Source organism: Ptychodera flava, chromosome 9 (assembly GCF_041260155.1).
Source record: "Ptychodera flava strain L36383 chromosome 9, AS_Pfla_20210202, whole genome shotgun sequence".
In the NCBI taxonomy this organism is placed as follows: domain Eukaryota; kingdom Metazoa; phylum Hemichordata; class Enteropneusta; family Ptychoderidae; genus Ptychodera; species Ptychodera flava.
This window is the reverse complement of record NC_091936.1, coordinates 22,187,980-22,215,753: the sequence shown is the minus strand read 5'-3', so window position 1 is coordinate 22,215,753 and position 27,774 is coordinate 22,187,980. Positions and strand designations below refer to the sequence as shown.

The 27,774-nt window shown below is 37.1% G+C and overlaps 1 protein-coding gene across 2 annotated transcripts; it reads left to right on the top strand.

Annotated features, from left to right (window-relative positions):
• The first annotated feature begins 72 nt into the window (after positions 1 to 72).
• Positions 73 to 27,019, top strand: LOC139140360 (membrane progestin receptor gamma-A-like). 2 transcript variants are annotated; one of them, XM_070709563.1, is made up of 2 exons: positions 73 to 254; positions 24,358 to 27,019. In XM_070709563.1, exon 2 carries the CDS (start codon positions 24,760 to 24,762, stop codon positions 25,453 to 25,455), a length of 696 nt encoding a protein of 231 aa, XP_070565664.1. In that variant the 5' UTR covers positions 73 to 254; positions 24,358 to 24,759; the 3' UTR covers positions 25,456 to 27,019. The 2 variants fall into 2 exon arrangements, with proteins under 2 accessions (XP_070565664.1, XP_070565665.1); XM_070709564.1 differs by lacking the exon at positions 73 to 254 and adding an exon at positions 18,552 to 18,895.
• The last annotated feature ends 755 nt before the right edge of the window (positions 27,020 to 27,774 follow it).

The window sequence follows — 27,774 nt, the reverse complement described above, 5'->3', positions numbered from 1 at the left end:
TTGAATCGAAAGCCCTTGTTTTGATATTATATAACCTGATTACTCAGCACCAGTAACCTAGGTGGTCTAATTCTGCGTTACCACGCCTTCGTCCATAAACTAAACGTTACGGACGACCGACATATTGATCAGTGTACTGAAACCCTAATACTGCTGGTGCAGGGCGGAGGCAGGATCGAAGATCTGTTGAATCGGGCAGTGATTTGACAAGCGGGTGATCTGTCGACTTGTAGAGAGGGAGAGAAGATTTAGATGTAAGTATATGGCGACAGATTATTTAAGTTTACTGCGGCTTTTCGTGCGGCAGTGGTAATGTAAATAATCGTGAACTTGTGTGTAGAGTGTAATTGCTTGCTTCCCACCGTCGAAGTAAATTTCGTTTTCTGTAAATACCTCAGTGCTGAAGTGATCAAAATGCTGTCTTAGACAGTGCGGATATATCCAGCTGAACACATCGATTGTCCTTTCTCTGGCTTCAGATCAACAGTCGCTTGTGTAATCAGGTACACGGCGATTGCAGATAAAAAATCCAACGCACAGACGTCGTTCCAGAAGAATCTCTAGCCATCCATTCAGATATTCGTTGCCCTACGCAAGTTGTGACAGCGTAGCAATACTATAGCATTGCATTTTTTCCCGTGCGCGATATAAAACATCGCCGTCCGTGCTGATGTCGCCGAATTTCAAATAAAGGAATCTGTTCGTTTGGTTGCGGGAATAAACTCACGTCTGTCACGGAAATTTCATCGTGACAATACATGATGGTCGAGAGATATTGACGGAAACACGGTAGCTGCAGTTACTGAATACTGGGCTTTGTCATTCAAATTACACATGGTTGTCACTACAATACACGTTCTTCTTTCTTTAATGAGACCAAGATTTGTTTTGATCTGGTCTCCACAAAACACAGTGGTGGCCACTCACAGCTAGTCGCTTTACAAACATTTCTGCAAAAACTTCGGAACTCGTCTTTTCACAGGAACCAATCCGAAAACACAGAAAAAAAACGTTGCCTTATTAATCATTTGTGTTCTGAGGGCAGCTTTCATTACGCCGTTACGGTATAAAATCGAATATAAGATCGTTCGCAATTGGCACTAGAAAGTTACTGGCCTTCAGAGCCGACAAATGACAAAAGCGTAACCTACTTCATAGTGTAAACTTTACATGTTTTTGTCCCCATGATCCTATAGAACTTAGCTTCAGTACAGTAGCTTGAGGTTTTGCCCGGGTATTAGGGTCGGACGGCAAAAGCAGACCGACCCAAATACCCAGGCAAAACCTCTAGCTACTGTACTGAAGCTATATAGAACTATGGCCAAAACCACACATTTCTATCAAAGTACTTAGGAAATTCACAGTTACTCTTGGATAGATTATACCGTCGGTGATTCGAATGTGCATCTGTATTTCATATGCAACATATGACAGTTGAAAATGATTGAGACACAACTACATACATGTACTTCCTAATTACATAATTCTCTAATCTTACACCATGGTTACTAGACCCTCGCTTTCTGGCACACTGTTATCATTATTCTTGCTATTGTAGACTTTTTAAGTGTCACACATTCTACTTTTCAAACATGTTATTGAAATATAAAAACCTAACCAATCTTCCCATGGTGTTGAGAGGCTACATACACTCAAAAAGCCATCAGTACTTAAAGAACAGGAAAGCCCCAGGTATGGATAAAATAACAAATGAAATGATAAAAGCAAGTAGACATGTATTAATTAAACAAATCAAAACTCTTTTCAACATAATCTTAGCTAGCGGTCACTTTCCTGATGCATGGAACACAGGCATTATTGTACCGATATATAAAAAAGGAGACAAAAATGACCCGAGAAATTACAGAGGGATAACATTGCTAAGTACAATTAGTAAACTTTTTACTTCAGTTCTAAAACAAAGACTAATTACTCATATTAAAAATGAAAACCTTATAATTAGGGAACAAATTGGCTTTATGCCAGAGTTTAGTACATGTGATCATATATTTGTTTTCAAACAATTACTTACAAAGTATCTGAGTAAGGGGAAATATATTTTTGGCTGTTTCATAGACTTTCAGAAAGCCTTTGATTCAATTTGGCATGTGGGGCTTCTACACAAACTAATAAAGTATGGTATCACAGGGAAATTTTATAACATCATTAAGTCAATTTATTTAAATTCGAAGGGTTGCATTAGGGTGAAAGAGGGACTCACTGAACAGTTTCCCATGGAGAGAGGAATAAGGCAAGGTGACGGCTTAAGCCCACTGCTTTTTAACCTATACATTAATGACATAAAAGATTCACTTAATTGTGTCACCAATGACCCACCAACTTTATTACGGAGTACTTTATCATGTCTACTTTATGCCGATGACTTACTTCTACTATCTGAGACACCTACGGGGCTACAGAATGCTATAAATTCAATAGGGCATTATTGTGAAAAATGGCATTTAGGCATAAACATTCTCAAATCAAAAAATCATGGTTTTCAACAATCGGGAAAATTTTCAACAAATTTAAATTTACTATACATGGTAATGAGTTGAAAATGTGTCAACATATACTTACCTTGGCATAAAGTTAAATATTACAGGAAAACTAAACAGAGCACAAATTGATTTGAAAAACAGAGCTATGAAGGCATGTTTTAAATTGAGACAGTTACTCTTTGCAGAGTCAAATATTCCAATTAAGGTCCATTTACAAATGTTTGATGCCATGATAAAACCTATTCTGCTATACTGTACAGAAGTATGGACTGCAGACATATGCACAAATGCAAAAACCATACTCACAAACTTAACAAACACAATTGAAAAGTTGCACATTAAATTTTGCAAGCACATACTTAAAGTGAATAACAAAGCATCCAACATAGCATGTTTAATGGAACTGGGTAGATATCCTCTAATTGTTTCAAGCATAACACAAATGGTCAAATATTGGTTAAAAATAAGTAAGAAAGCAGATACACAACACTGACTCGTGAGGCTTATGATCTGGGTTGTCAACTGGACAATGCACATACAGATAATTGGTGTCAGGAATTAAACAATCGTTGCTGCTCGTAAATATTGGAGATGCCATGAATGTAAAGATAGAAAATGACAAACAGTTTAAACTAATTTTAATGTAAAAGTTAAACAGCTATTTGAAAAATGTGCATTTGAATTGATTCATGATGATACCAGACAAGGGCACCATAAAAATAAACTTCGCACATACAGAGAGTTGAAAAAAGATTTCTCTCTCGAAAGCTACCTTCATATTATAAAAAACCCAGATCACAGGTCAGCCCTGTGCAAGTTACGCATTAGTGCACACATACTACACATAGAAACAGGTAGATATAGAAACCTTGATGTCATAGACAGAGCATGCCCAATTTGCCAAAACAACAAGTAGAAGATGAGATACATTTCTTTTTCATTGCAAAGGATACACAGACATTAGGCATGATTTTTTCAGTAAACTAAACATTTGTAAAAACGCATTCAGAGGCACACAAGACCTTGTAAGCATCTTTTCAAGGACAGATAAAGCATCACTATGTGAATTGGGAAAATACATACATACATGTTTTAAACTCAGACAAGACAAAATGAAAAAGACAAAGTAAACTATTTATGAACCTTTAATATGTTGACCTCATGTATAGATATTTAATTTATATATATATTATATATACTCTTTCATTGTTGTTTTTGCAAAACCTTTATTGTACTTTATGATCAAGATCCCAACTGGGATACGATTTCAATAAAGGCTTACTTTACTTTACTTTACTCAAGTGCCAGTTGATAACCTATGCAGTTAGAGAGATCCAAAGCTATGCAAAATATAGAGAGATAGGCAAGGCCTGGTGCAGATATATCTATTCTCAGATGTTTCCATATTGTAGATTGAATGCTTGCTTAAAATCAATATGAAGGATATTAATAGTTGTATGCATTGCGTCAGAAAGTGGTTTTATACCAGTGTCTTGTAGAAGTGAGCGCCACTTCTAAGGAACAACAATGATGGTGGATGGTTTGATAGCAGAAGCTGATCTCGTATCAAAGCACAAGATATGATTGTAATAAAGCTGCATATTCCTTGGATGAAAAATTTTCAAAAATGTTTGGAAAGTGATCCAAAATAAAGTTTTTCCCCCATGCCCTCCACGGTGATAGTACGGTACAACAGTGATGGAAGTTTTGTACAATCGTAAAAACTGATGCTTACAAAATTTCATTTTGCCACTGACCTTCACACTTCCCCATCCTCACAAAGTCCCTATGGTGCAATTGTTTTTAAAAGCGTGGCATATTTTGTATAGTTTTGAAGCGTGAACAACAAATTAAGGTCAGACCATCCCTGTACAGTATACCGGTATGTACCCACTGCATGAATTGCCCTTCATGATTAGCGCAGAGTAAAAGGCTTTTACGATCGAGGTCCCTCAAAAGATGAGACCAACTTACAAAATTCACGTGGAGGCGGCAACTCTGTCAACTCAGGCAGTGGTTGGTTGAGAAGCACCGATGCCATAGTCACTGGGAAGTAAACTCTAGGGCTACATGATGATGTTGAACTAATGAACGTGACAGAAATTGATAAGATTGTTAGTGTGTAGGATTTGACAGTTGATCAGAAGGATCTGAGATGACGCAAAATGTGTACAGAAACACCATGAGAAAGAGACAGTGTTTGCAGACCTTTGGTTTCATTTGGATGAATATTTGTTTTCTGGGTGAACCAGGCTATTGCCAAATGCAGTATCAGCTATCAATATTTGTCTTCGCCGTAATATCTCATTCTTCCTCTCAGTATTGTGACCCTGGTAGATTTTATCATATGGTCATCGATATCATGATGTAGATCACATGCAGAGTACATGATATCACACAAGATGCATGAGAGCTTCTCTGGTCTGAAATTTCCTCACTTTACCACTGTGGGGCAGTGGTTAGGGTACTGGACTTACCGTCGGAGGATGGTAAGTTCGAGACCCGGTAGGTCCAGAGTAATGGACTCACTGTCACAGAATGGTGAGTTCAAGACTCAAGCACGGTGTTGTGCCCCTGAACAAGGCACTTTACTCCTCATTGCTCCATTGGGTAGTGGGTTATGGGTACCTCATCCTGTATTTGGGTTCGCCTGTTGGATGAGTAATTAAATAAAATGAAAGAAAAAAGTGAAATTTTGGGGTGTTCTTTTTCTGAACAGAAAGTTGTTTCCATGGTATAAGGCCACAGCAAATCCATGTTAATTTGTCATAACTGGTTTATTTCTCAGATGTGGCTTGCAAAAAGTAAAAATGTCAGCATTCCAGGGAAATAGAAAGTAAAAATATGTGTCCATGGGTGCACAAACATTCCTTCTATCAGTAAATGATTGGTTTTTAACATTTTTCTGTACATCACATTCACTTTTAGCACAGCCCTTGCACCAGCCATATGTAAATTAATTGTATTAGAAAAACGAGGAAAATGCAGGCAGGCATTGGTACCCTCACGTTAATATTAAACTCAGGTATGAAATACTATTCATAGAATCCAACTCCAACTCCAATCATTGACCACAATCAGCAGGCCGATATTAATATGCAGCTACACTCCGCGCTAAAATGTCCCACAAAGCGGGACATAGGTCACAGGTGAGCTGCTCTGGAGTTTAGCTTTATTGGTCCCAGTTCAATGAGTTTGGCCTATTACCCCTACTTATATTCCTCACAGAATAAACATTTGCTTCACTCAAATTGTGATTAATTTTTCAGAATAATATTGTTTTTTACATTCATAGTATATATAAGAACAATACATATGGACCAAACAGCTCTTCTGCGACATTTCAAATTAATTTGATAGCATGTTTTGCATCCATTGCAGTTACGTGCATGTGTTTTTTATATCAAATGAAAATTTGATAAATTGTGTTTTGTCAAAAAAGTGTAATTTACCTTCCTTTGTAAGCCAAGAGAGTGATAATATACTCATGTAATTACTTGCCCTTTAAGAAATTGTGTTATATAGCTTGTACAAATATCACCAGGGTTCTGTTTGGGAGACGATCCACATTGTGAATTTCCACAGCGCATCAACCTTCCAAGGAAGAGGGCGACCGAAAACTGTCAAGGGTCATGTTTGAAGAAAATGGAGAAGAAAGTTCCAAGATGTTGACTTCCCTCTTCCAAGCTTTGTATTTTATGAATCTTCCTGAGATACAGTAAGGAATAAATGCAAAATCTGCAAAACAAAAAAAAATGCTACAGAAATAGAAGTTAATCTGCTCACCCCGCAATTCTGTGTTACCATATCCACCAACAACATTACCGTATTCCTCCGATTCTAAAACCCCCCGCCGTTCCAGCACCTTTCGTTTTAAAAAGGGGGTTTCAGAATCGGAGGAATACGGTAATAACAATGTGTTTGGGCCAAAGCACGGTGGTTGCTGAAAGGGTTAAACCTTTGAGAGCGTATTATATTTCCCACCAAAATTTTAGGGCAACATTTTACCAGTGTTTGTGAATTTTTCTGTAATTGTTTTGATGATTTTGGACCAACAAGACATCGCATTTCATTGGCTGCAGATTTTTATCAAACTTTTGGCAAAAATAAAAAAAATTTACTTGAGTTACATTTTATAGAGGTGACAAAAGTTGACTTTTTCACTCAAAAGGTTAAATAAGTAAGTTTTACGTATGATGTGACATCTGGTATATGCAATTTTATTCACTATTCCTAATGATAATTGATCTGTGTACCTTAGGTTGACTATTAAGTCCTTATTTGTAATTTTTCTATTGAATTTGAATGGCATATTCCAGTAAATTTGTTGTTAGTCAAAGAAATATGAATATTAATGTTTTATGTACATTCCTGTCTAGTAATTGAATATGCTGCGTGGAGAAGTATTTTTGCTCATGGGGAAGTTGCCTATCTATGGAGTGTGCGATAGGCATCAAAACAAAAGCAGAAATATAATTTGCATGTTCACGATTGTAGTCATTAAAATTGTGACATTTTGAAAACTAATGGAGACTGCAGTACTCGGTGGCTGCTTAGTTATATCACTTCAGTCTAAGTATGGTTTCTTAGAAATACGTACCTGGGACCAAAGTACCGGTAAAATGGTCATGAAAGACCAGATTCACAACAGATGGCATGTATGCGTGATACAGAGGTCATTCTATATTAGTAATCTCTGTTTTTCATTTTTGGAGAAATTACAGATGTTCTGCAGAGTCATTAGAATTTCATAGTCATGAAGTGGGGTAAGCCTTCCTCTTTCAAAAGATGTCAGTCCCTTTTCTCATTGGGGGAGGGTGGGGGAGGGGAGCTCTCCAGTTCAGTTTGACACAGTCACCAGCAAAACACTGAAGACTGTAACAAGAAACCTACCATAACAATGTTGTGCACCTGTGAGAAAAATTTAGCCATTTTCTGTGGAAAATCCGACTCATGATATTAATACTTAAACTTCAAATCTGTATCTGTAGATGATTACAGAGGCAAATATTGCAGCTTTCCTTGACACAATGAACGTAATAAGATTTCTCCTACAAGAAGTCAGAGGCTCAAAGTTGATGAATGAAATGTTGTCATCGCCTACCAAATGCCGGTATTAATTTTTACAACAGAGGCCTCCAGAGGTCCGGTCTCTGTGTCTCTGTATATAGACATCCTGCCAATAACAGTGTGCCCGTGGGAGTGACTAAAAATACACAAGTTAAACATCTGGTTACTTTTTATGCATTTTTGCAGTAGGACAACCAATAAACTTGACACCTTTCTCCAAGCTAGCATTTATCTAAGTTCAAAACTACATGTAAATCTGAGCGTTCAACTAAAAGGCATGCGGCCCAGGCTTGTGATATTTACAGCCTTGTAATCGCAGTAGAAACATTTTTCTGTTGCAATCTCAGGGCCATGCATACCACAAGCCACATGTCAGTGTTTCAATATAAAATATATTCCATTGTAAGATGTCCATCCAAGAATTAACTGACCATGGTGAACAAGACTCTTCAAACTTGAGGCCCCCTATGTTATATTTTCCTCAGACAAATTTTGTATGTAGCAATATATCCTTGGTGACAGTCAGTGAGAAATTTGGAATGTACCATTTAACATGGGAAGGGGAGGGTGAAGAAAATGTCAGCAATTGATAGGACACAAATGGTAGAATTTCTTTGCAACCTTTCTGCATTTGCCAGAAAAATATTCACATAGCTGGACACAGTATAAAAAATATTGAACTGTGGAAAAAATATGCATTCTCAGTCATTTTCAGAGTGAAATTTGTCAATTTTAAAATGCATAAGAAATGTATGATGTCAGTTATCATATTCACGAGCTCCGTATGGAGACTATTTGCCCAGCCCTTAGTTTTAACTACTGATTTCACCAAAAATTGATGATTTTACTGTTTGAAACAACTGTAATATTGGAGTTTATTCTTCTAGGTTTCGTACAAACATTGGAAGACTGAACATATTACAACTATACTCTCACTCTTTCAGTGTTTGTTCAAGAAGGAATTATTTTCTTTCTCACAATTTTTGATCAATAAACCTATTTGTTTTTCAGTCTCGTTTTAATCAGACAGCAAATAGCCAATCTTTTAATTCATTAATGGTCTGAATACTGTCCTTCATAGCTGTGTTCGATAATTGATCCAAAATTATAGAATCCCATGAAAGGACTTTATACAGGTGCATTTTCCAAATCAGTCAGTGGCATAATAATCAAATATTTCTCTAGGCAGGGTGCCTAGGGGGTCATGTTGGAGTGAGCATCGCCTGCCCGCTGCTCCTGCAGAACTGGTAGAAATTATGACGACAAAGTTTTGAAAATCCATAGAATATTCTCACAGAAAGTTTTTACACGACTACCAGTGTAGTCTGAAGTCACTAAAATGAGTGCACCAACCAGAGAAACCCGTTCTGGAGCGAAAACCCGTCCACAAGACAAGGGAGCAATTTCAAAGTACTTTCAAGATGGCGATGGCATGCGTTCTCAGAGACACGTGAGTGATACAGCTGCAGCTGGATCTGATGCCACAAGTGGTCTGCCTGAAGGATGGTCGGCAGCAGCATTGAAAGCGATTATTTCAGAATGCCTCGCGGAACTTGCTGAGACTGTCGAAGTAGTTTCCAAAACGGTCAACGAAATTCGTAAAGAACAGACGATAGTTCTTGGACGTGTGGAAAAGGTGGAGCAAAAATTTGAGGAATTGGAAGAAAGTGCGAACGCCATGGGCCAAGATATGCTCGAGGTACGTCACCGTATTAGTAATCTCGAAACGCAGAAAGACAAGCTGACCAAAGCCTTGCACCAAGCAATGGAGAGAATAACAGAAACTGAAAACACTGCTCTGAATTTAGAGAGACAGTCCAGAAGTCTCAATTTACGTTTTGGCGGTATCCCCGAGACGAAAGGTGAAATTTGCTCTGACTTAGTGAGTAAACTATTGCGTGATAAATTCAAGATGGCGGACATTCATATCGACAACGCACATCGCTCCCCTTCTTCCATCATGAAGGAAGCTTATCGCAAACAACCCAGACATATCATTGTGCGGTTTTCGTCGAAGATGCACCATCAACAGATTCTAAGGAGACGAAGGGAAGTTTTGAAGGACACAAACGTTTTTGTTCAAGTCGACCTGTGTAAATCGGACTACCAGGTGAAACAAAGTCTACGCGAAGTTATGAACTCTGCTTACAAAGCTGGAAAAAAGGTTCGTTTTGTGAATGGAAAGCTCTTTGTAGACGACAAGCTCTATTCTGCTGATGCTGTATCATAAACTCTACTTAAAGTCGGAAATAAGGTTGGTTCTCTTATCGATAGCTGTTCGTCGACATAAATTGGCGTCTTTCAGCTAACGCTGTATCATAATGCTGTATCATTCTGCTTATGAAGTCTGAAACAGGTTCGTCTCGTGAACGGAGGGCTGTTCGTCGACAACAAACTTTATTCTGCGAACGCTATATCATCAACTCTGTATATAAAGTCAGAAATAAGGTTCATTCTGTATTCAGAAAGCTGTTCGCCAGCTTTAAGCTTTAATTAGCTAACGCTTTATCATGAATTCTGCCTTTGTAAACGATTGTCAAAACAAATAGGCTTGTTTTGTATATGGAAAGCTGTCAGTCGACAACAAACTTCATTCAGATTATGCTACTTATATTGAAAAAAAAAAATACAAGTAAAGAACGGCTAGGCTATGCTTTTGGCATTTTGCGAACATTTTTACAGTTTATTATAAATTTATTTTGGAGTCACTTTCTGAAGAAATACAAACTCTTGTGGCTGTCCGCACTTTGGAAACTTTTATGCTGATGCAATGTGCTCCCCAGGATAACGTCAACTTTGAATATTAGGTGCGGACAAAGATGTTGGAGACATTGTTTCAGTCTGCCAGATGTTCGCTACATTTTTTTTCACTTTTTTTTTTTTGTTTTTGCCCAAGTGTTAGATGCTCTGCATTACTGTAATCACTCATTTATAATGATATAGCTACCAAGCCAGATATCTACTAGAAGGGTCATATGTTGGATTTGTCAACTTCTTTGCTTTTTTTCTTTTTGCCGTCAGTGGTTTTGTTTAAAATATTTTATCGTCTGTCAGGGCAAGGCTCTAGATGACTGAGCCATATATAGTATGTCCGCTAGCTTCCCTCGCGCCAGGTTGGCATCATTTTTGTTTTATTTTTGCACTCTATATGCTGTGCTTTTTGGAGGTTTCACTGATGTTGTAGTCAGTGTGTTTTTGTGTTTTTGGTCTTTGTCTGCTAGAGACTGGCACGTAACTTTTTTTGTTCATTCTACAGATTGCTGCAGGGAAAAATTGTTAATTGTTACATGGAGATTTTCTGAAAATGGTTAAAGTAATAAGTTTAAATGTCAGAGGATTGGGGGAAGGGAGGAAGCGTAGGAGGGTTTTTGACTGGCTGAAAGAGGCGCAATATAATATTATTATGATCCAGGAGGCGCACTCAACCCATGAGGATGAGAAAAGATGGTCAAAATTTCTCCCAGGCCATTATATCTTCTCCCATGGCACCTCTAGTAGCCGTGGAGTTGTTACTATTATTAGAAACCTAGATTTTACTATCAATGAAGTTAGCCGTGATTCAGAAGGAAGAGTTATTATTATTTCTATTGATATCAATAACAAGCCCTTTCTCCTTGTAAATACTTATGGACCAAATTTTGAGAACTCTCATGCCAGCTTTTAGAACATTTTTTCAACATGCTAAAGGATCTTCATCTAGATCCGGAACGTGAGATAATCTGGGGTGGAGATCACAATTTTGTCCAAAATCCTGAGCTTGATAGGTCAGGGTTAAAATCAAGAATGTGGAATAATTCCGCTAATATTTTTAGGGATATTCTGTTGGAGTTTGATCTAATTGATATATGGAGAACCAGAAACCCCTGTGTGAAACGTTATACATGGCGTCGATTACGTCCTTCCTTGACTCAGAGTAGATTGGATTACTTTTTAGTGAGTGGCTCTCTACAAACAACAGTGAATTATTGTGATATCATACCAAATGTGTTATCAGACCATAGTGCAATCACTATTTCTATTACAGATAATCGGTGTCGACTGGGAACCTCTCTTTGGAAATTTAACAATAGTTTACTTTATGATTCTGAGTATTTTAGACTTGTCAGCAGTAGTATTCAACAATGGGTGAATGAGTATCACAATCTAGATGATAAGCAAGGGGCTTGGGAATATATCAAGTTTAAAATTAAGACCACCACAATTCAGTTTTCAAAAAGAAAAGCTAAAGAACGAAGAGAGTTAATTGACTCATTGGAATCTAAACTTAGGGATATTGACATTGAGATTTGTAATAATGACTCAGATGACGTGCGTGCTAAATTGGAAACTGTTCAAGAAGCCTTAAAAATAGAATATGACTATATTGCAGAGGGTGCTTTTATTCGTTCACGTGCTGATTGGTATGAATTTGGAGAAAAGAATACCAAATATTTTTTGGGACTTGAACGTTATAATGCCAAAAAATCGCTTATAACTCAGCTTTTTGATTCTTCTGATAATTTGCTGACATCCTCTGCAGAAATCCAAACTCATATATTTAGCTTTTACTCTAGGCTCTACACTACTCGTCTTCAGGAATGGGATGAATCAATAGGGGATGCTTTTTTTGTCAGAGAACATATTCCTAGTCTTAAAACCAGTGATAAGCTATTATGTGAAGGTCCAATTACTTTAAAAGAGGCCACTCTGGCTCTGCAAAATATGAACAAAAACAAGACGCCTGGAAACGATGGTTTAACAGTCAAATTTTATCAAACTTTCTGGAGTCAACTCGGACAGTACGTAATAAATTCTATAAATGAAGCTTATGAAAAAGAGCAATTGTCAACAAGTCAATCACAAGGGGTAATCACTTTAGTTGAAAAAAAAGGGAAAGACAAAAGATATATTTCTAATTGGCGTCCTATTACATTATTGAATACTGACTATAAAATAGCAGCTAGATGTATTGCCAATAGGATGGATAAAGTGCTAGATAGTATTATCAGCATGGCTCAAACAGCTTTTGTTAAAAATAGAACAATTGGTCAATGTATTCGTTTAATTGATGGTATTATGAACTTTACTAAAGACACAGATATTGAAGGTATTCTCTTGGCAATTGATTTTCAAAAAGCTTTTGATAGCCTCGAATGGGAATTTATGTTTAAATCCCTCGAAATTTTTAATTTTGGCCCTTCACTTATGAAGTGGGTACATACCTTCTATAAAAATCCGTCTAGCTGTGTTATGAATAGGGGTCTTTCTACAAGATATTTCAATTTAACAGGGGAGTTAGACAAGGGGACCCACTCTCTCCAATTCTTTTTATTATTTCTTTGGACCTTCTTTTGGTAAAAATGCAATATGACGATAACATTCATGGTATTTTAGTAGAGAACCAAGAAATTAAGAGCTCAGCGTATGCGGATGATTTAACATGTTTTCTCAGTGACGTACAGTCAGCAAATAACCTCCTTTGTCTCCTCACAAAGTTTTCTGTGATTTCTGGTTTACATGTGAATCTTGATAAAACTGAAGCACTGTGGTTAGGAAAATCAAAGCATTGTAAGGATAGACCGTTCGGGGTGAAATGGCCTATGTCGCCTATTAAGATTGTGGGTGTTTTTTTCTCTTATAATACTGTAGCTGCATATAAAATGAATTTGAGTGCACCATTTGAAGGGTTATCAAATGTTCTAAGCTGTTGGAAAGGACGTTCCCTTTCTCTAATGTGTAGGTTGCAAATTGTAAAGACCCTTGTTATTCCAAAGTTTGTCTACATTTTCTCTCACATCAATGTTGATCAGAGAGATTTAAGAATTTTAAATTCAAAAATCTATTCCTTTATATGGAAGGGTCACGATAGAGTAGCACGTGACACTATGATAGGTGACATAGGCCAAGGTGGACTCAGAATGTTGGATATAGTTGCTCTGCAAAAGGCTTTAAAAGTGACCTGGGTCAAACACTATCTTTTCTCACGTTTTCATCCTTGGAAATTGGTCTTTGATTACTATTTGAAACCAGTTGGTGGACCTTTTATCTTTAAGTGCACTTACTCACTAAAGGCACTTGGTGTAAAATTTCCTCCTTTTTTGAAAGAAATATTACAATTATGGAGTTCTTTTTCACAAAATGATTTACCCCCACCTTTTGAAATAATATGGAATAACAAAAATATTTTGATTAATGGGAAAAGTATATTTTTAAATGACTTCTACAAACTTGGAATTGTCTATATCTCAGATATTTTTACCTCTGAAGGCAATTTTAAAGACTGGAATTTCTTTAGAAATCTTGGGATAAACAAAATTAACTTTTTACAGTGGCAAGGGCTAATATCTGCTATACCTAAATACCTGAAAATTCATCAAGCAGTTTGTGTGCGACCTGAAAATGCTGTTATGGTACATGGTCAGAATTTGTCGCTTTCACTTAGAAAATCTTCTTCAAAATTGCTTCGAGATATGATATCTGATTCTTATTTTGTCAGTCCAAGAAGTCAATTTTTCTTTATCAGAATTTTCCAAGAGGATTTAGATTGGAAGTTTATATACAAAATGCCTTTCAAAGTAACTATCTGTAGTACACTTCGTGATTTTCAATGGAGACTTAACCACAACATTATTTATACAAATGCATCGCTTTTTAAAATGAAGTCCCATTTAGTAAGTTCAGACCTATGTACTTTTTGTCAATTAGTCCCTGAGACAATTGTTCACCTTGTTTGTGGAATGTGACATTGTTAAAAGTGTATGGAAAGATATGTGCAAATTATGGCACGCAACTTTAAATTGTCCAAACAATCCAACACAAAGACAGATTATTTTGGGTGAAAAAATTGGTCAGATTTACTCAATAACATAGTACTGGTGTACAAAAAGTATATTTATGACTGTAAACTTAAAAAAGAAGCACCAACGTTTCAGATATTGAGAATCAAAGTCAGACATATTCAAAGACTAGAATTTTTTATTTCAAAAAGAAAGAACACAGTGTCTATTTATAAAGACAAATGGAAGGAATTTGCCGCATAGTTCCTCCTATCTCTCTGAAAATGAAACCAGCTCTGTACAATGAATGTATCCATTTTCAATATTGTCCTTGCAGTATCTGTAGTATTTCTTTTTTGCCTTTGGTTTAGACTTTTGTAACAGTCAGAGTCTTTGCCAGTCTTTGTCTTTGTTATTGATAAAATAAAATAAAAAATATTATTTAAAAAAAAAAAAAAAAAATATTTCTCTAGGCTTGCCATGTCTGTGGGTGTAAAAATATCAAAACAGAGTAAATTGAAGGAGTAGACTTCAGCAGACTTGCGTTGATGGTGAGGTGATTGCAAAATTGACACAATTGTTTCATAGATGGTTGGTGAATGCGAGTAACTACTGCTTGTGCCCCAAGAAAGCCAAGTGACTAGCAGGCCGGTCTAATATTTCTGATAAAATTCTATTTATTTGCACCACGAATTTCGTTAAAGTTCCCTGAGTACTGTCATCACATTTGGACATTGAAAACAGGATTGACTCTAATGCTCAGATTCTGTCAGTACATTATCATCGAAATGTGCTTTTGTAAATATTAAAAAATATACTACATAGACGCTGTAGCACAAAGAAAAATAGTCAGGATCTGTGATATATAATGAAGATTACACTTTTAATTTGCTTCTCCAAATAAATTTACTACATATAACTTGTAAGAATACTTAAGATCTGTCAAATATATCCATGATATTTGAATTTGCTTGCCTTTGTATATAAAAGTAAAAAAATGTACTGCTTTTAATGGGACGCTGTAGCATAAAGAGTTATTCCCAGAATCTGTTGTGTAACTACAATAACATTTAAACTGTCTACTTTGAATATTAAAGCATGTAGAAATTAAAAGTTTCACACTGTAAGAATGGACAGCGATGACTAAGATAGCATTTAGACAGGTTCTCATAAATCTATAAAGGAATTGAAGCGTGCTGATGACTTGCATCGCTATCACTGATTCCCATCTCATTCTCACTTCTGCTTTATCAGGAAAATGCAACGGAAATTTTTGGAAATTATTATAGTGTTGTCACCGGCAAAAGTACAGGGACATCTGTTGCTTGAAGTTGAAAGGCAAAACCAACGGAAAAGAGCCACTTGATGAAAAATTTGATGACAAGAAAATGGCCTTTGTGTGAGTTTGTAATGTCATCAGTGTCATTGAACATGTTTCCATAGTAGGCTGAAACATATTGTCATCCTTGTACATGTAGCCCTGCCAGACTTTTGTACCACCAAGGTTATCAAAGACTGAACTACCACTCTGCACCGCCAAGCTTTTCAAGGACTATCAGTATATAATTATTAAAAAATTTTCTGATGGAAGAGCATTCCCTGGGGAATAATGACATCTGGTGTAATTTTGATAATATCATCCACAATATAATCATAATATATACTACCATAGCGTGCCTTGATGTGCTATGAACCGAAACTCATCCCAGTGTCATCCATCACAGAGTATGCCACCGTATTTTAACATCGTTACATGGTAGGTCCAGAGTAACAAACTCACTGTTCAAGGATGGTGAGTTTGGGACTCTCCCACCGTGTTATGCCCATGAGGAAGGCACTTTACTCCTCATTGCTTCGTCGGGGCAACGGGTTGTGAGTACCTCATCCTGTAAGATGGGGTTCGCCTGTTGGATGATGGATGGAAAATAAAAAGTACGAAAAAGAATAAGCATGGAGGTGATATGTGCAAAATTTCTATATGAGCCACCTTTTGCAATATATTAATACAATATAATATAATGTAATATGATATAATGTAACATAATAATGTAATATAATAAAATTCAATATAATATAATATAATATATATAATATAATATATATAAATAATATAATATAATACAAATAATTGTAGCCAAGTATTGTAACTTGAACTTAAAGTAGAGCATGTTGAACTTAAAGTACAGCATGATATACACATATGCTGTGTACATGTATTAAGTTGAATTTGTATATTGCAAGGCCATTCAGTGGAATGTTTGGCTGACTGTCAACTACCAGCTACTGTACAAGTACATGTAAATGTCAGGAACAATTGTGAACAGTGCTGCCCTCTCAGAGCAAGAGGATTAACAAATGCTTTTAACCTAGCTGTGCCACTGTAATCAATAGGCTAGTGACCATGAACTGTATGCACAACATATGTGTACACAGTGAAATGCGTATACTGCATTGAAGTGTTCAGATGCAGTTGTGTAAAGTTGATTGTCAGCAAATTTAATGAGAAACGATTATCGTAGGTAGCATGCCCATCACATGACAAAAGCCAGCTAACAGAAAAAATCTTCTCGCATAATTGGAACTTTTGAAATATTTCCAAATGAAGTTATGAGGGCATTGGAGGCGGCATCATGAAGCAGTGGTTTTTACAGCACGGTAAACCCTAACTCAGGTACTGCACTGGAAAAATAGTTTGTAATCATCACAAAAAACCCCTATTACCCCAAGGTAATTTGACTGTCATTCAGCATCCATAACTTTTTATGCGTGGTTTTACAACTTAGTGTCTGAGAAGGGTCCTGGCAGGCATCAATTCATTCATCCTTGCATTGTATCTATTATAGAGGTTCTTGGTAACCCAGGTCATTGTTGATTATTTACATCCAAACAAACTTGTCATCTCCCGGCAACTAAAGTTATTGGCTCGTGCAATTATGGTCTGCTATAAACTGTGTCGGAACTCTGACAATTGTACAAGATGTTTCTTAATTTGCACATAATAGGAGCTGATACTGAATGGAGTAAAAGTCCAGCTGAATCGTGAATCAGGTTTCTTTTCCAATCATGCCGACAGTGAGTGATCAGATAGCTGGAACAGAGCATTATCTACCCATGCTGTTGACCTTTGCTCACAGAAAAAACTATAGATTGCCGAGACTTTTGGAAAAAATGAAATTTTGTCATGACGTGTTCTTTTACTGATATTTCCATTTCAACCAACATGTACAACAAACTTAAATTTCTGTGTATTAAAAATCACCAAGAAAATGGTATCTGCAGTATGTTATTGAAGGTCGGAATTTCAAAATGTAGATTCTATTTCAGGGATAATGCAATAATATGGAGATTGTTTTTTTAACAAGTGCCTATGTAAAAAGCTGTTAATATAAAATTCAGTTCACAAGATTTTCAAAGCCAAGTACATGTAATGTGTAATCACAAGCCAAATAGTGCCGACACTCAAGCTGTTACATCCCTGATTTATGTTTTTGGGGCTAAATTTTCTCTGAGCCAAAAATACAAGTATTGATAAAAAAGTGTTCCAAATTAATTTGTATAGCACTTACACTGATGGAAATGACACATGAAAAAATCCGTTGTCTTTTAAATCCATATCAGAAGACCCATAATTGTCTATGCTTGAAATGCTAAAGATCTCTGCTAAAAAAAATAAATATATATGTCTACATAAATTATAAACGAAGCAAGGAGCAGATATTTCAAAAGAGAAGGCAATATTTCATGAACTTAATAGAATTTCAAAGAACTATCGTCACTGAATTATTTGAAGATGATATTTTGAGTGACAGCCTCAATGTGTATAGGCCCGGCCTGGCACAAGTTAACTCCTGGACAATTTAGTGCATGAATAATGTCTTCATTTCATACAACATTCAATTTGAAAAGCTGTACAGATCTTTCAGTCGGCATCTTATCATTATTTCTGATGAGCTCCACACAGATGTTACGTAAGAGCTGTAGCTCCCCTAATGAGTCTCACAATTATTAAAAAAATTTCCTCAAAGGATGAACATTGCTAGGAGCATATCAAAGTTGCCAGGCAGAGGTTGAAGCCCTTTATTAAAACCTCGCCCAACAGCAAAGCCATCTTCATAGTAATCAAGGAAGGGCTGACATCATCTGTTTGCTCTGGTTATCACGTCTGTGTCTGTGCGTATCTGACCGTACCAGCCTGATCGGGACAGCCCAGGTCTGAGGAGCCATTTCAATCTGATTGGGTTTGATCTCCTGTTCATGAATGGAATTGTCATTATAAATCGGCTTGCGTAGCTTAATTTACATGTGCAGGTACGGTATGCACTAACGAGCTAGCCAGCATTTAGAAAACCTATAGCCAGCATCATTTGCTCTCAAGCACAGTTTGTAATGTTTAACTTGTGTGTAGCTGTAGATCTATAAGAGGAAAGGTGTGACCGTCAGCGTGCAAATATTGCATGGGACACTGAACATTTAAGTCCTGGCGGGCGAAGCCAGCATAATTTCCGTTGATTTGGCTAATTTGCCAATCCATATATTCCTGAAGCGAGAGTGAGAATCACTATACACAAGGTAAGAGTAGGCTTTTCTCCCATGATGGAATAATTTTAGCGTTTTTCACCGGACTCACTATAGCCCTGTAATCCGGCATTATGCAGTGTGTGTGTCTTTTAGTGTGCCAACAAAGCCGTCACATGTACAAATCTCATAACCTGAATACCTGGTAGAGCGTACTGCCTGCAGTCATATTTTTTACCGTTCTAGAAGGTGACCCTTAACCTGCGTCTTCCTCAATCTCTGCTGTTTCATTTCAAAAGGAAAAACTATTCTTGTATTCTCCTGTGTAACCTTATCTTTGAATGCAGAGGGTGTAGGGGAAGCTTAGATTTTTTCCATCAGCCCTTGTTTTCTCTTTACCATTATTACAATACATCCAATGTATACACATCTATAGGGTGAAGTTGTACATGCCTGATCCTGAAATTTTAATGTTGTCTGTGAATTACCGATTCCAATCTACCTTTACAGAACATTAAATCTCAGAGTTTGTACGATTATCAATTTTTGAATAGTAAATTCTTACCTGAATTATTAACAGTGATATTAATAACAATTGCAGTGTTTATCACAATTGATGTTTTCGTCTTTGTAGCTATTCGATCAAAAATTTACGATTTCTCTGTTTGTTTGTGAAACATTAGTTTCAAATTATCAATTTATTCTGAACTTTACATTTTTATCTTTGAATTCAGCATTTTTCCATGGCTGAGAATTTTGTTGTTGACAGTTAATATTTGATGCAGAGCGCTTGGCTAATTACTGCAATTTCTCTGTTGTGAAGTGAAGTTAATGATAAAATGCAGAAGTATATGAGTGACAAATTCTACCCACATGTACACTGCAGTGGTACCCACATGCACACTGCAGTGGTACAGTACACCATGGAGGTACCAGGTACCTCCGTGAGCACTCACAGGTACCGGTACGGTACAGCGCAAACACAGACAGTATCAAGGTCATTAATCTTGCCTAACCTAGTTCCATACATGTACATACAGACTAGGTGTGGCCCAATACTAATCACTGATGTGTAAATGTAAACAGTCAGGTTTAGATGAGATAAAGATACAAGTGAGGAAGAACTGGGGAAGGAAGGCTATTTTTACAGATACACGCAAAGTAACCACTCCCTAACTCATACCGTAACCCAGTCCAGTGTTTTGGGATATGCATGCTCAATGCAAAAAATATATATATATTTGAATTAAAGAATTATGTTATATGCGTATGTTAAACATACATGTATTTGAAAAATTTCCTTGCCTCATGGAGCCTTGTGGAGAATTTTGTAGATAAGTGATGCTGATATAGTGACTTCAGTGTGAACAACTGATTCTGTTTTGCATTTGGACAAGTTCAATATTACCATAATCACAATATTAATATGTTAGCCAGCGGACAAAAAAATGAAAAAAAAATGGAGAAGAGCTTTTTATGGAAAAAGATTTTAAAAAATGACTTGAGTCTACTTATATTATAGACTATAATGATATTCGCAAATTTTGAAAAAATCACAGGTGTTCAGTTATCTGCAAGGTGAACTACATGTACAACATAAAATACACCTTTTCAAGCAGTTGCCATAACAACAACAAATAGAGAAGAGGCCTTTCTAGGTTGCGATTCGCAGCGTGACTGGTCGTCTTCCCTGCAGCATTGCTGGCTGAGTGTCTTCCCCGTGTCATGATAACGGTGTCACCAGAAATGAGATGTCTACGTCTGATCAGACTGCCAGAAGTCTAGATTTATCTACTGTTATAAAGCCGTGCTGTTCCAACCAGTCCAAGGGTTGATGCTGCAATCTGCATCATGCACACTGTCACAGTGTCTGTGATGTTACAGCTGAATGTCAGTAAATCTGATTATATTAAAGACCTTGTGTAGGCTTTGAAACATTGATTGCAAAGTTTTCTATATATGGACAGATTTTTTGCTATAATTTTTCTAGTAACACAATGATAAGCTTGTCATTTTGATGGTAGTATGAACTGAGTCCTCTGTTCCACTTTCACTGTACAAATGTTTCCTTATCAAAGTCCAACCATATTGACAAAATCCATGCTACATCAGTAAAGCCTCACACCTAAGTACAAATGACATTAATATTACATTTTATATAGGTCCATCTACAACCTAGATAATGGTGTAATTTACAGCTTGATATTGTCTTTTTTCGATTTTTAGTCTTCGAACTTTGCACGTTTTACACACTTTACTCCAGGTTCATTGTAATACTATGCAAATCCGATCATACCATGGGAAAACAATAGTTGCATCACAGCCAGGTGGACTAATAGGATCAAAGGTCTGTTCTCAGGGTCTGTGTTGAATCCAATCTTTTGACAGTATTCCTACAAGACAAGTGATGTTGTGTAGGGTTTGTTTTGAGGGAGAAATATGTTGCCCATGAGGAACGATGTCTCCTTTCACATCATTTCTGCCAGACAACCATATTTATGTGTGTCTTCCCAAGAGGTATTATACTAGTATTGCTCTATGCAGTATTGCAGGGCAGCACATGAATAAAAAGGTGTCTGACCTACCTGTAATTCATACAAGGCTAGTCCCCAATAGGGAAAAGGAATATTAAAATGTGACTTAAAACAATGCATTAGATATGAATAGCATTAACCACTCCCCACCCCCTCCCTGTCTTAACACCTTACTTAATCCCGATCCCTGGCCTTACTTAATCCCTATCCCTGGCCTTTTCAAGCCAAGCTTTAAATTTAAAAAATGAGAGATTAACACTCACCAAAGTATGTTTTTGCCATTGCCAGTTCTTTACTGCACAGCAAAATTTGACAAGATGAGTGGTCTTGAAAATCGTTATGAAGAATGGCTACTTAATTGAAATGAAAACATCAAAAAGAAATATGCTTTTGGGAATACAGGGATCATACTAGCATTACATGATGATGTTTGACTTTGCAATATTGCCGGACAATGTAAAAGTTGTCATCTCATGTCATTTTGAAGTTAGGATATGGTGTATCTTTACTGTTTTATCCTATAAGTCTATTTGACTTTTACCATGGTAACAGCTACCGGTAGTTATTCAATAGCTCATCATCAGATCTTTGCCAGCTGCAACTCACCATTAAAGATGAGTCTGTACAGAAGGGCTGAACACGATCCAGCTAATTACTCCTAGAGCTGTGATTTTCAAGGACGTCCCTTGTGTTGTGTTCAACCCACACCAATTTTTCTATGAATGACAGAAGTACAATCAATAAACCGCAGACATGAACTAGTCTAACTGTAAATTACTTCACAGATTTGAAATAGAAATATGAGGGAGAGAAAGAAATGACAAATCTTATCTTCACATATGGTACAGCTGCAGCTGTTCTTCAATGAGGTGCCATTAAGGGATGCATTGATCGTATCATTGGATGCCAATGGATCCGTATCGGGACCTTTGATCGGTCTCTTTCATTGTGTCCGTTTCCCTGTATCCCCGTCGGCTGAACTTAATGAAATTATCGGGAATTCCTCTGGCTCAGCAGCAGTTAGCTATGTCTGCGTTCTTGACTTGGAAAATGTAAATGAATAAATAAATAAATGAATAATACATACATAAACAGGTAAAATAATAATAAGAATATTTTTGATGCGGCAAATGAATACTCAGTGGTCTACAGCTCATGGGGTTGATAGGGAGACTTTTAATTTGAATTTTTGGTTTGAAGGGCAAGGTCATGCATATTGTTAGCTGTGCATCTAATTCAAGACGTCTTTAAATCTAAGGTATGCTGATACTGGACTTTTTAGATACTATGCAAAAGTTTGATATTATTTCTAAAATGTAGAAGGTTGGTATTATTGGCAGAATAAAATATATTTTGTGTAGCGCTATAGCACCTGTTAGATACTGCCTCTGAGGCAAAGGTGACTCGGTTATTTGGTATTGAACAGAGTTTGGTAGATATGTAGATATCTATCTTCCAGCTTGTACCATATCATGCACATTAGTTTCCTTCTTTAGTTTTTCCCAAATGTATGATATGGAATGGGAAGAATCCACATTAAGAAATGTAAAGAAAAGTAAAATCGCAAAATTATTAATATTTTGTATATAAAGTCAGGTAGAGTTTGACTGAAACAAAGTTTGAGTCACCACCGTATATTGAATACTTTCCCTGAGCCAATAGATTTGCCAGAGCCTATACTTTTAAAGTTGGCAGATATAAGGCTGTGATAGGTGCTTTAATACACAAAATGGTGTTTTCCCAGAGCACCGGGGAATTATCAGTTTGGTAAAGGGGCTAGGCCAGAGAGTAGAAAAAGGACAAAAGAAACTCATTAACATAACAATTACATTTATTGTCGTGATATTTTTGGGGAGAACACTGAATAACTTGTTTTTAGACATCTGACTTTTTTCTCTGCATCTCACAAAGGGATGATAGCTCAGTGGTGGTAGTGTGAAGAAAACTGTTCATGCAAAAGTGGTAGACTTGTTCACCGACGTGCAAACTACCATCCAGTGATTGTATGCAGGATGAAAACATGGAGAGAAATGCTTGCGTAATGTCAGTTACATGTATGTGCATTCATATTGCAAACAAGTGATCTTGTGTAATATCACAGGAAGAAAACAGTCAAGCTATTCAGCCTAGGCGATAATCATCTGTAATTGTTGATGATTAAAAAAACTAATGAAGGGATTTAGTTGTTTTCTTTGAAATACTATGCAGAGATGGGGGAGGGGGTAGAGCTACAGGCACATACCGGTACATGACGCAGGTGTTAGGCTTGTGTAATAAAAATGGTTAATAGATGACACTTATTTATCATAACTGTGAGACCAATGTATTGTGTGCGGTACCCTGTGGCGACATGTTTACAGACAAGTACCGTACTATATTCATAGAAAATCACATAAAACAAATACAATGATATCAATATTTTGCCGTCTTGCAAAGGTTCAACAAACATGTAACTTGTAAACTGAATGAAATATCGATGCTTTTGGAAAACCAAAATTTCTCTAGATGGTGTCAGACAAAATCATTTTGTAAAGCCAGCTTATGAAGTTATAGCTTTGTCCCATTCTGGCCTTTTCTGTACATGTATGTTGATTTGCTTCATGACTTTCCCCTGTCCCAGTCAACATATCTGTGTCTATCTATGTGTGTTTTCTTTTCATCAAATTTCGTAGTTTGAAAATACATCGGTCAGGTGATAATCAGCTGTGAATGTATGTGAGGCTGCACGCTTGTCGAGCCACCCTGAGTGAAATTTGTCTCACAGAACGATTTCCCTCTATGGGGACTTCAGATCATGTTGAATACCCATTTGAATAACAAACGCAAATATTTCTAAATTGTTTCTTAGTGTAACACCAGCAATGCAAAGATTATGTTAAAATATTTGGCACTTTGTGATAGCCACTGGCATTTTGACTCTGCCCTTTACTGTCTAAAAGGCATACAAAACTAAAGTTAGCTTGATGTTTGTCTGCTTCACAGATTTCTACAACTCAATTCATCTCAGTGCGACGCCGATCATCATCATCATCATCATGTGGACTGTGAAGTTGTTCAAGGTGAATCAGATGCCCAGCGATTTCCAGGAGCCGTTCATCATCTCCAAGTATCGCTCCTCCAGATCTTCGCTGCTCTGCTGCCTCAAGAGCATGTTCCAGGCCACCAACGAGACCTTGAATTTTTGGACCCACTTCTTGCCGTTCCTGTACTTCCTGTGGAAGCTGTTTGCGCTGTCCTTCGTCCACAACTTCCTCATGGATTCCTACACCTGGCCGCTGTGCATCTACCTGATCTCGGTGTGCGGCTACCTGTTCGGCAGCTGCACGGCCCATCTCTTCAACTGCCTGTCGGAGCACGCCCGCCACGTGTGTTTCTTCTTCGACTATGCCGCAATCAGCTTCTACGGCATTGGTGCCAGCCATTGCCTATAAGTTCTATGTCTTTCCTTCGTCGTGGATTGGAGGGCTCTTATACAACTCATATCTGCCCTTTGCTGCAGTGAGCGCTGTCATGTGCACCATCTCGGCATGCAGCTCGCGTTTCGGCGACAGAGAAAAACTGAAGAAAATTCTGCGGCTGGTCTCCTTTGCAGTGCCGTATTTATTCGACAGTATACCCCTGGCAGCCAGACTCTATCTCTGCTACTCCGAAGATTGCCCAGACGAGTCGTTCCGTCCCCATCTGCGACAGTTCCTCATCGCGCCCATGGTAGCTTTCCTGTTTGCGACCCACTTCCCCGAGTGTATTGCTCCCGGCAAGTTCGATGTAGTGGGTCACAGTCACCAACTCTTCCACGTTCTTGTCGCTTTGGCAACTAACGATCAACTCAACGCACTGATATGGGACATGGTCCACCGCAGAGAGTACCTCAACGAGCACGGCACCAAGCCGACATTTTTCTGGTCACTCGGCGTCGGCCTCTTCGTGTTTACAGCCAACATGCTCATAGTGTATGCTTTCTCAGTCCTGATCAAACATCAGTACTTCTTCAGGAAATACACAGGGAACATGTTTTACAAAATGAAGGGCAGAGCCAAAGTGAATGGCGTGGCAAACGGCACCGATAAGAAGAGCTCGTGATGTTTGGCAACTGTTGGGCCAAGGCAAGCGGAAGTGTAAGATGTATCAAGTAGATGTACCAGTCCAGTGTCTGTCATATCAGATCACAGTGTTTGTGCTTGGTGTCTTTGCCAGCTACATCCAACTCATCTTGCAAAATCTATCCAGATGATATTTTTGAAATTTGGGGGGGAGATTTTAAGTCATAATGTATATGACTCTACACCAAAAGTGATCAGCCCTCGTCAAATATTTTGTTGCGTACTAGTAAAGGAACTATTTCTTGCGTAATGTTATGCCCAGCAGCTGATGTCCTATGTAGATACACGTAGGGATGGAAACAACTTTTACTGTGCGGTGTGACAAAATGTTTGACAAGGGACATGAGAGGGAACTAAATGCAGTGTTAGTAAAATTCAAATTTTCACCTTGCTTGAATATTTCATGGTATAACTCATGCTGGTGACAGAGCCATTTAAAAGATAGAAGTGAAATTTAGATGACTAACGGAGAAATTACATGCACTTAAGTGGCTTTTCTTTTGTTTTTTTTAGTTCTGACAAAAGCCAGGACCACTCAGGTTGTCCAACTCTTGACCATATTTCAAATTGGTAATCTCAAATATTGCAGATGTGGCGAACTAAGTCCTTGTAAATTTATCATTTTTTCAGGAATTTTTTTGTTGTTGCAATACAAGCAGTTAAGTCATGTTATAAATGGTACAATTTAAGCCAGGAGACCTGGCCTATCGGTATTGTAGAAACTTTGAAAACATTACAAGAATTCTGTGCAATTAAGAAGTTGGCTTCATAATTCTTTTTTCCCCCTCTCATTTCTGACAACTTATGTGTGTTTTGAAGCAATGCATTTCCAATGCACCATAATGTAGCATCAATGAACTGAATTGAAAATAACCTTGAAGCTTATGACGTGGGCAGTCAGTCGCACAGTTGGCGCTACCCATGCTGCACGCCGAAGCTTTGCACGCACAGTTTGTTTGTTTCCAGTTTACTTTGTTAAAAATGCACAGACTAGTTTACAGTCTCAGTGGATTAACATTGCTTGAAATTTTTTCCCTTTAAAGTTTGTCTTGTTTTTCTTGTCGTCTTTCTGTATGCCGAATCACAAATACATGCACCATCTCAATGCCGCAATATTTATGGAATCCCTGAAGGGAATCTAAGAGCCATGCCAGGTATTTTTATGACATTTTGCTCAGATTTGCAAACAACAGATAGCTTCTTATATTTAGATAAGAACAATATATTTATGGTAGAGATTAAAATAAATAATGTGTCAAATAGATGCAGGAAACCTTTCATTGGTAGAGTGAGGCACTGATACATGCTTCTATAAGAGACACCGGTTCCCAGTGATGAAACACCATGCTTGTTTACATTCAAACCGACCCTCTCTGATTTTGATCTGAAATGACAAGTGATGATTTGCAAAATAAATAATTTTGAGCAGACAAAAAAATGTAGTTTTGTGTGTTGCCAATATCAGTCTCATTGCCCAGGGATATAATGTCACCCTAGGTATACTTTTTATGTATTGTTTCCTCATTTCTTAATTTACAGTATATATATATTATATATATATATTATATATATATATATATATATATATATATATATATATATATATATATATATATATATATATATATATATATATATACAGCCTGATACAAAAAGATTTAATGTATCATAAGATATATATATCCCATGACAAAAACCCTCAGAACCTTTACAACCTAAGCATATGATATGACAACCAGAAAATTATACCAACACCAAATTATAATTGATTTTAAGAAGTGTAGTGTAGGACATTGTTATTTATGTAAAATATAGGATTACTTTGTTTGTCTGTGTAACATTGTTTATGTATTTCATTGTGATGGCAAAAGTGCAAGCCACAAACTGTTCTGTGGTTCTGTAACTTCATAATGTAGGATTTGGGACCGATTTCTGTAGCGCCCTCAGTGGTGAGTTTCATTATGTACTGCATTTGTAGACAAAGTGTATGAGATGAAGATCTTTGTCGCTTGCAAAACATATGTAATTTTTTCTTAACAAGATAGCCTTTGATGCAATGCCAGTTGTAGTATGTCAGTCTCAAAATATGTTTAAGAGTGTATTTATTTGTGCAGCTGAACATGCTGTGAATGGAATCTACACAAAAACTTTTACAAAGCATTTTGATGCTGGAGTCAAATATTCCTTGAAGAGGGGTAAGAAATATTTGAGTTGAGGTACATAAACATTGTATCTCTCTGTAGCATGTCTATTTGCAAATCTACTTTTTCGAAATATTACGCAGAGAACAGTTAGCTTT

What these genes read in the sequence shown, in the direction of transcription:
- LOC139140360 (XM_070709563.1), top strand. Translation starts at nt 24,760, where the DNA reads ATGCCGCAATCAGCTTCTACGGCATTGGTGCCAGCCATTGCCTATAAG.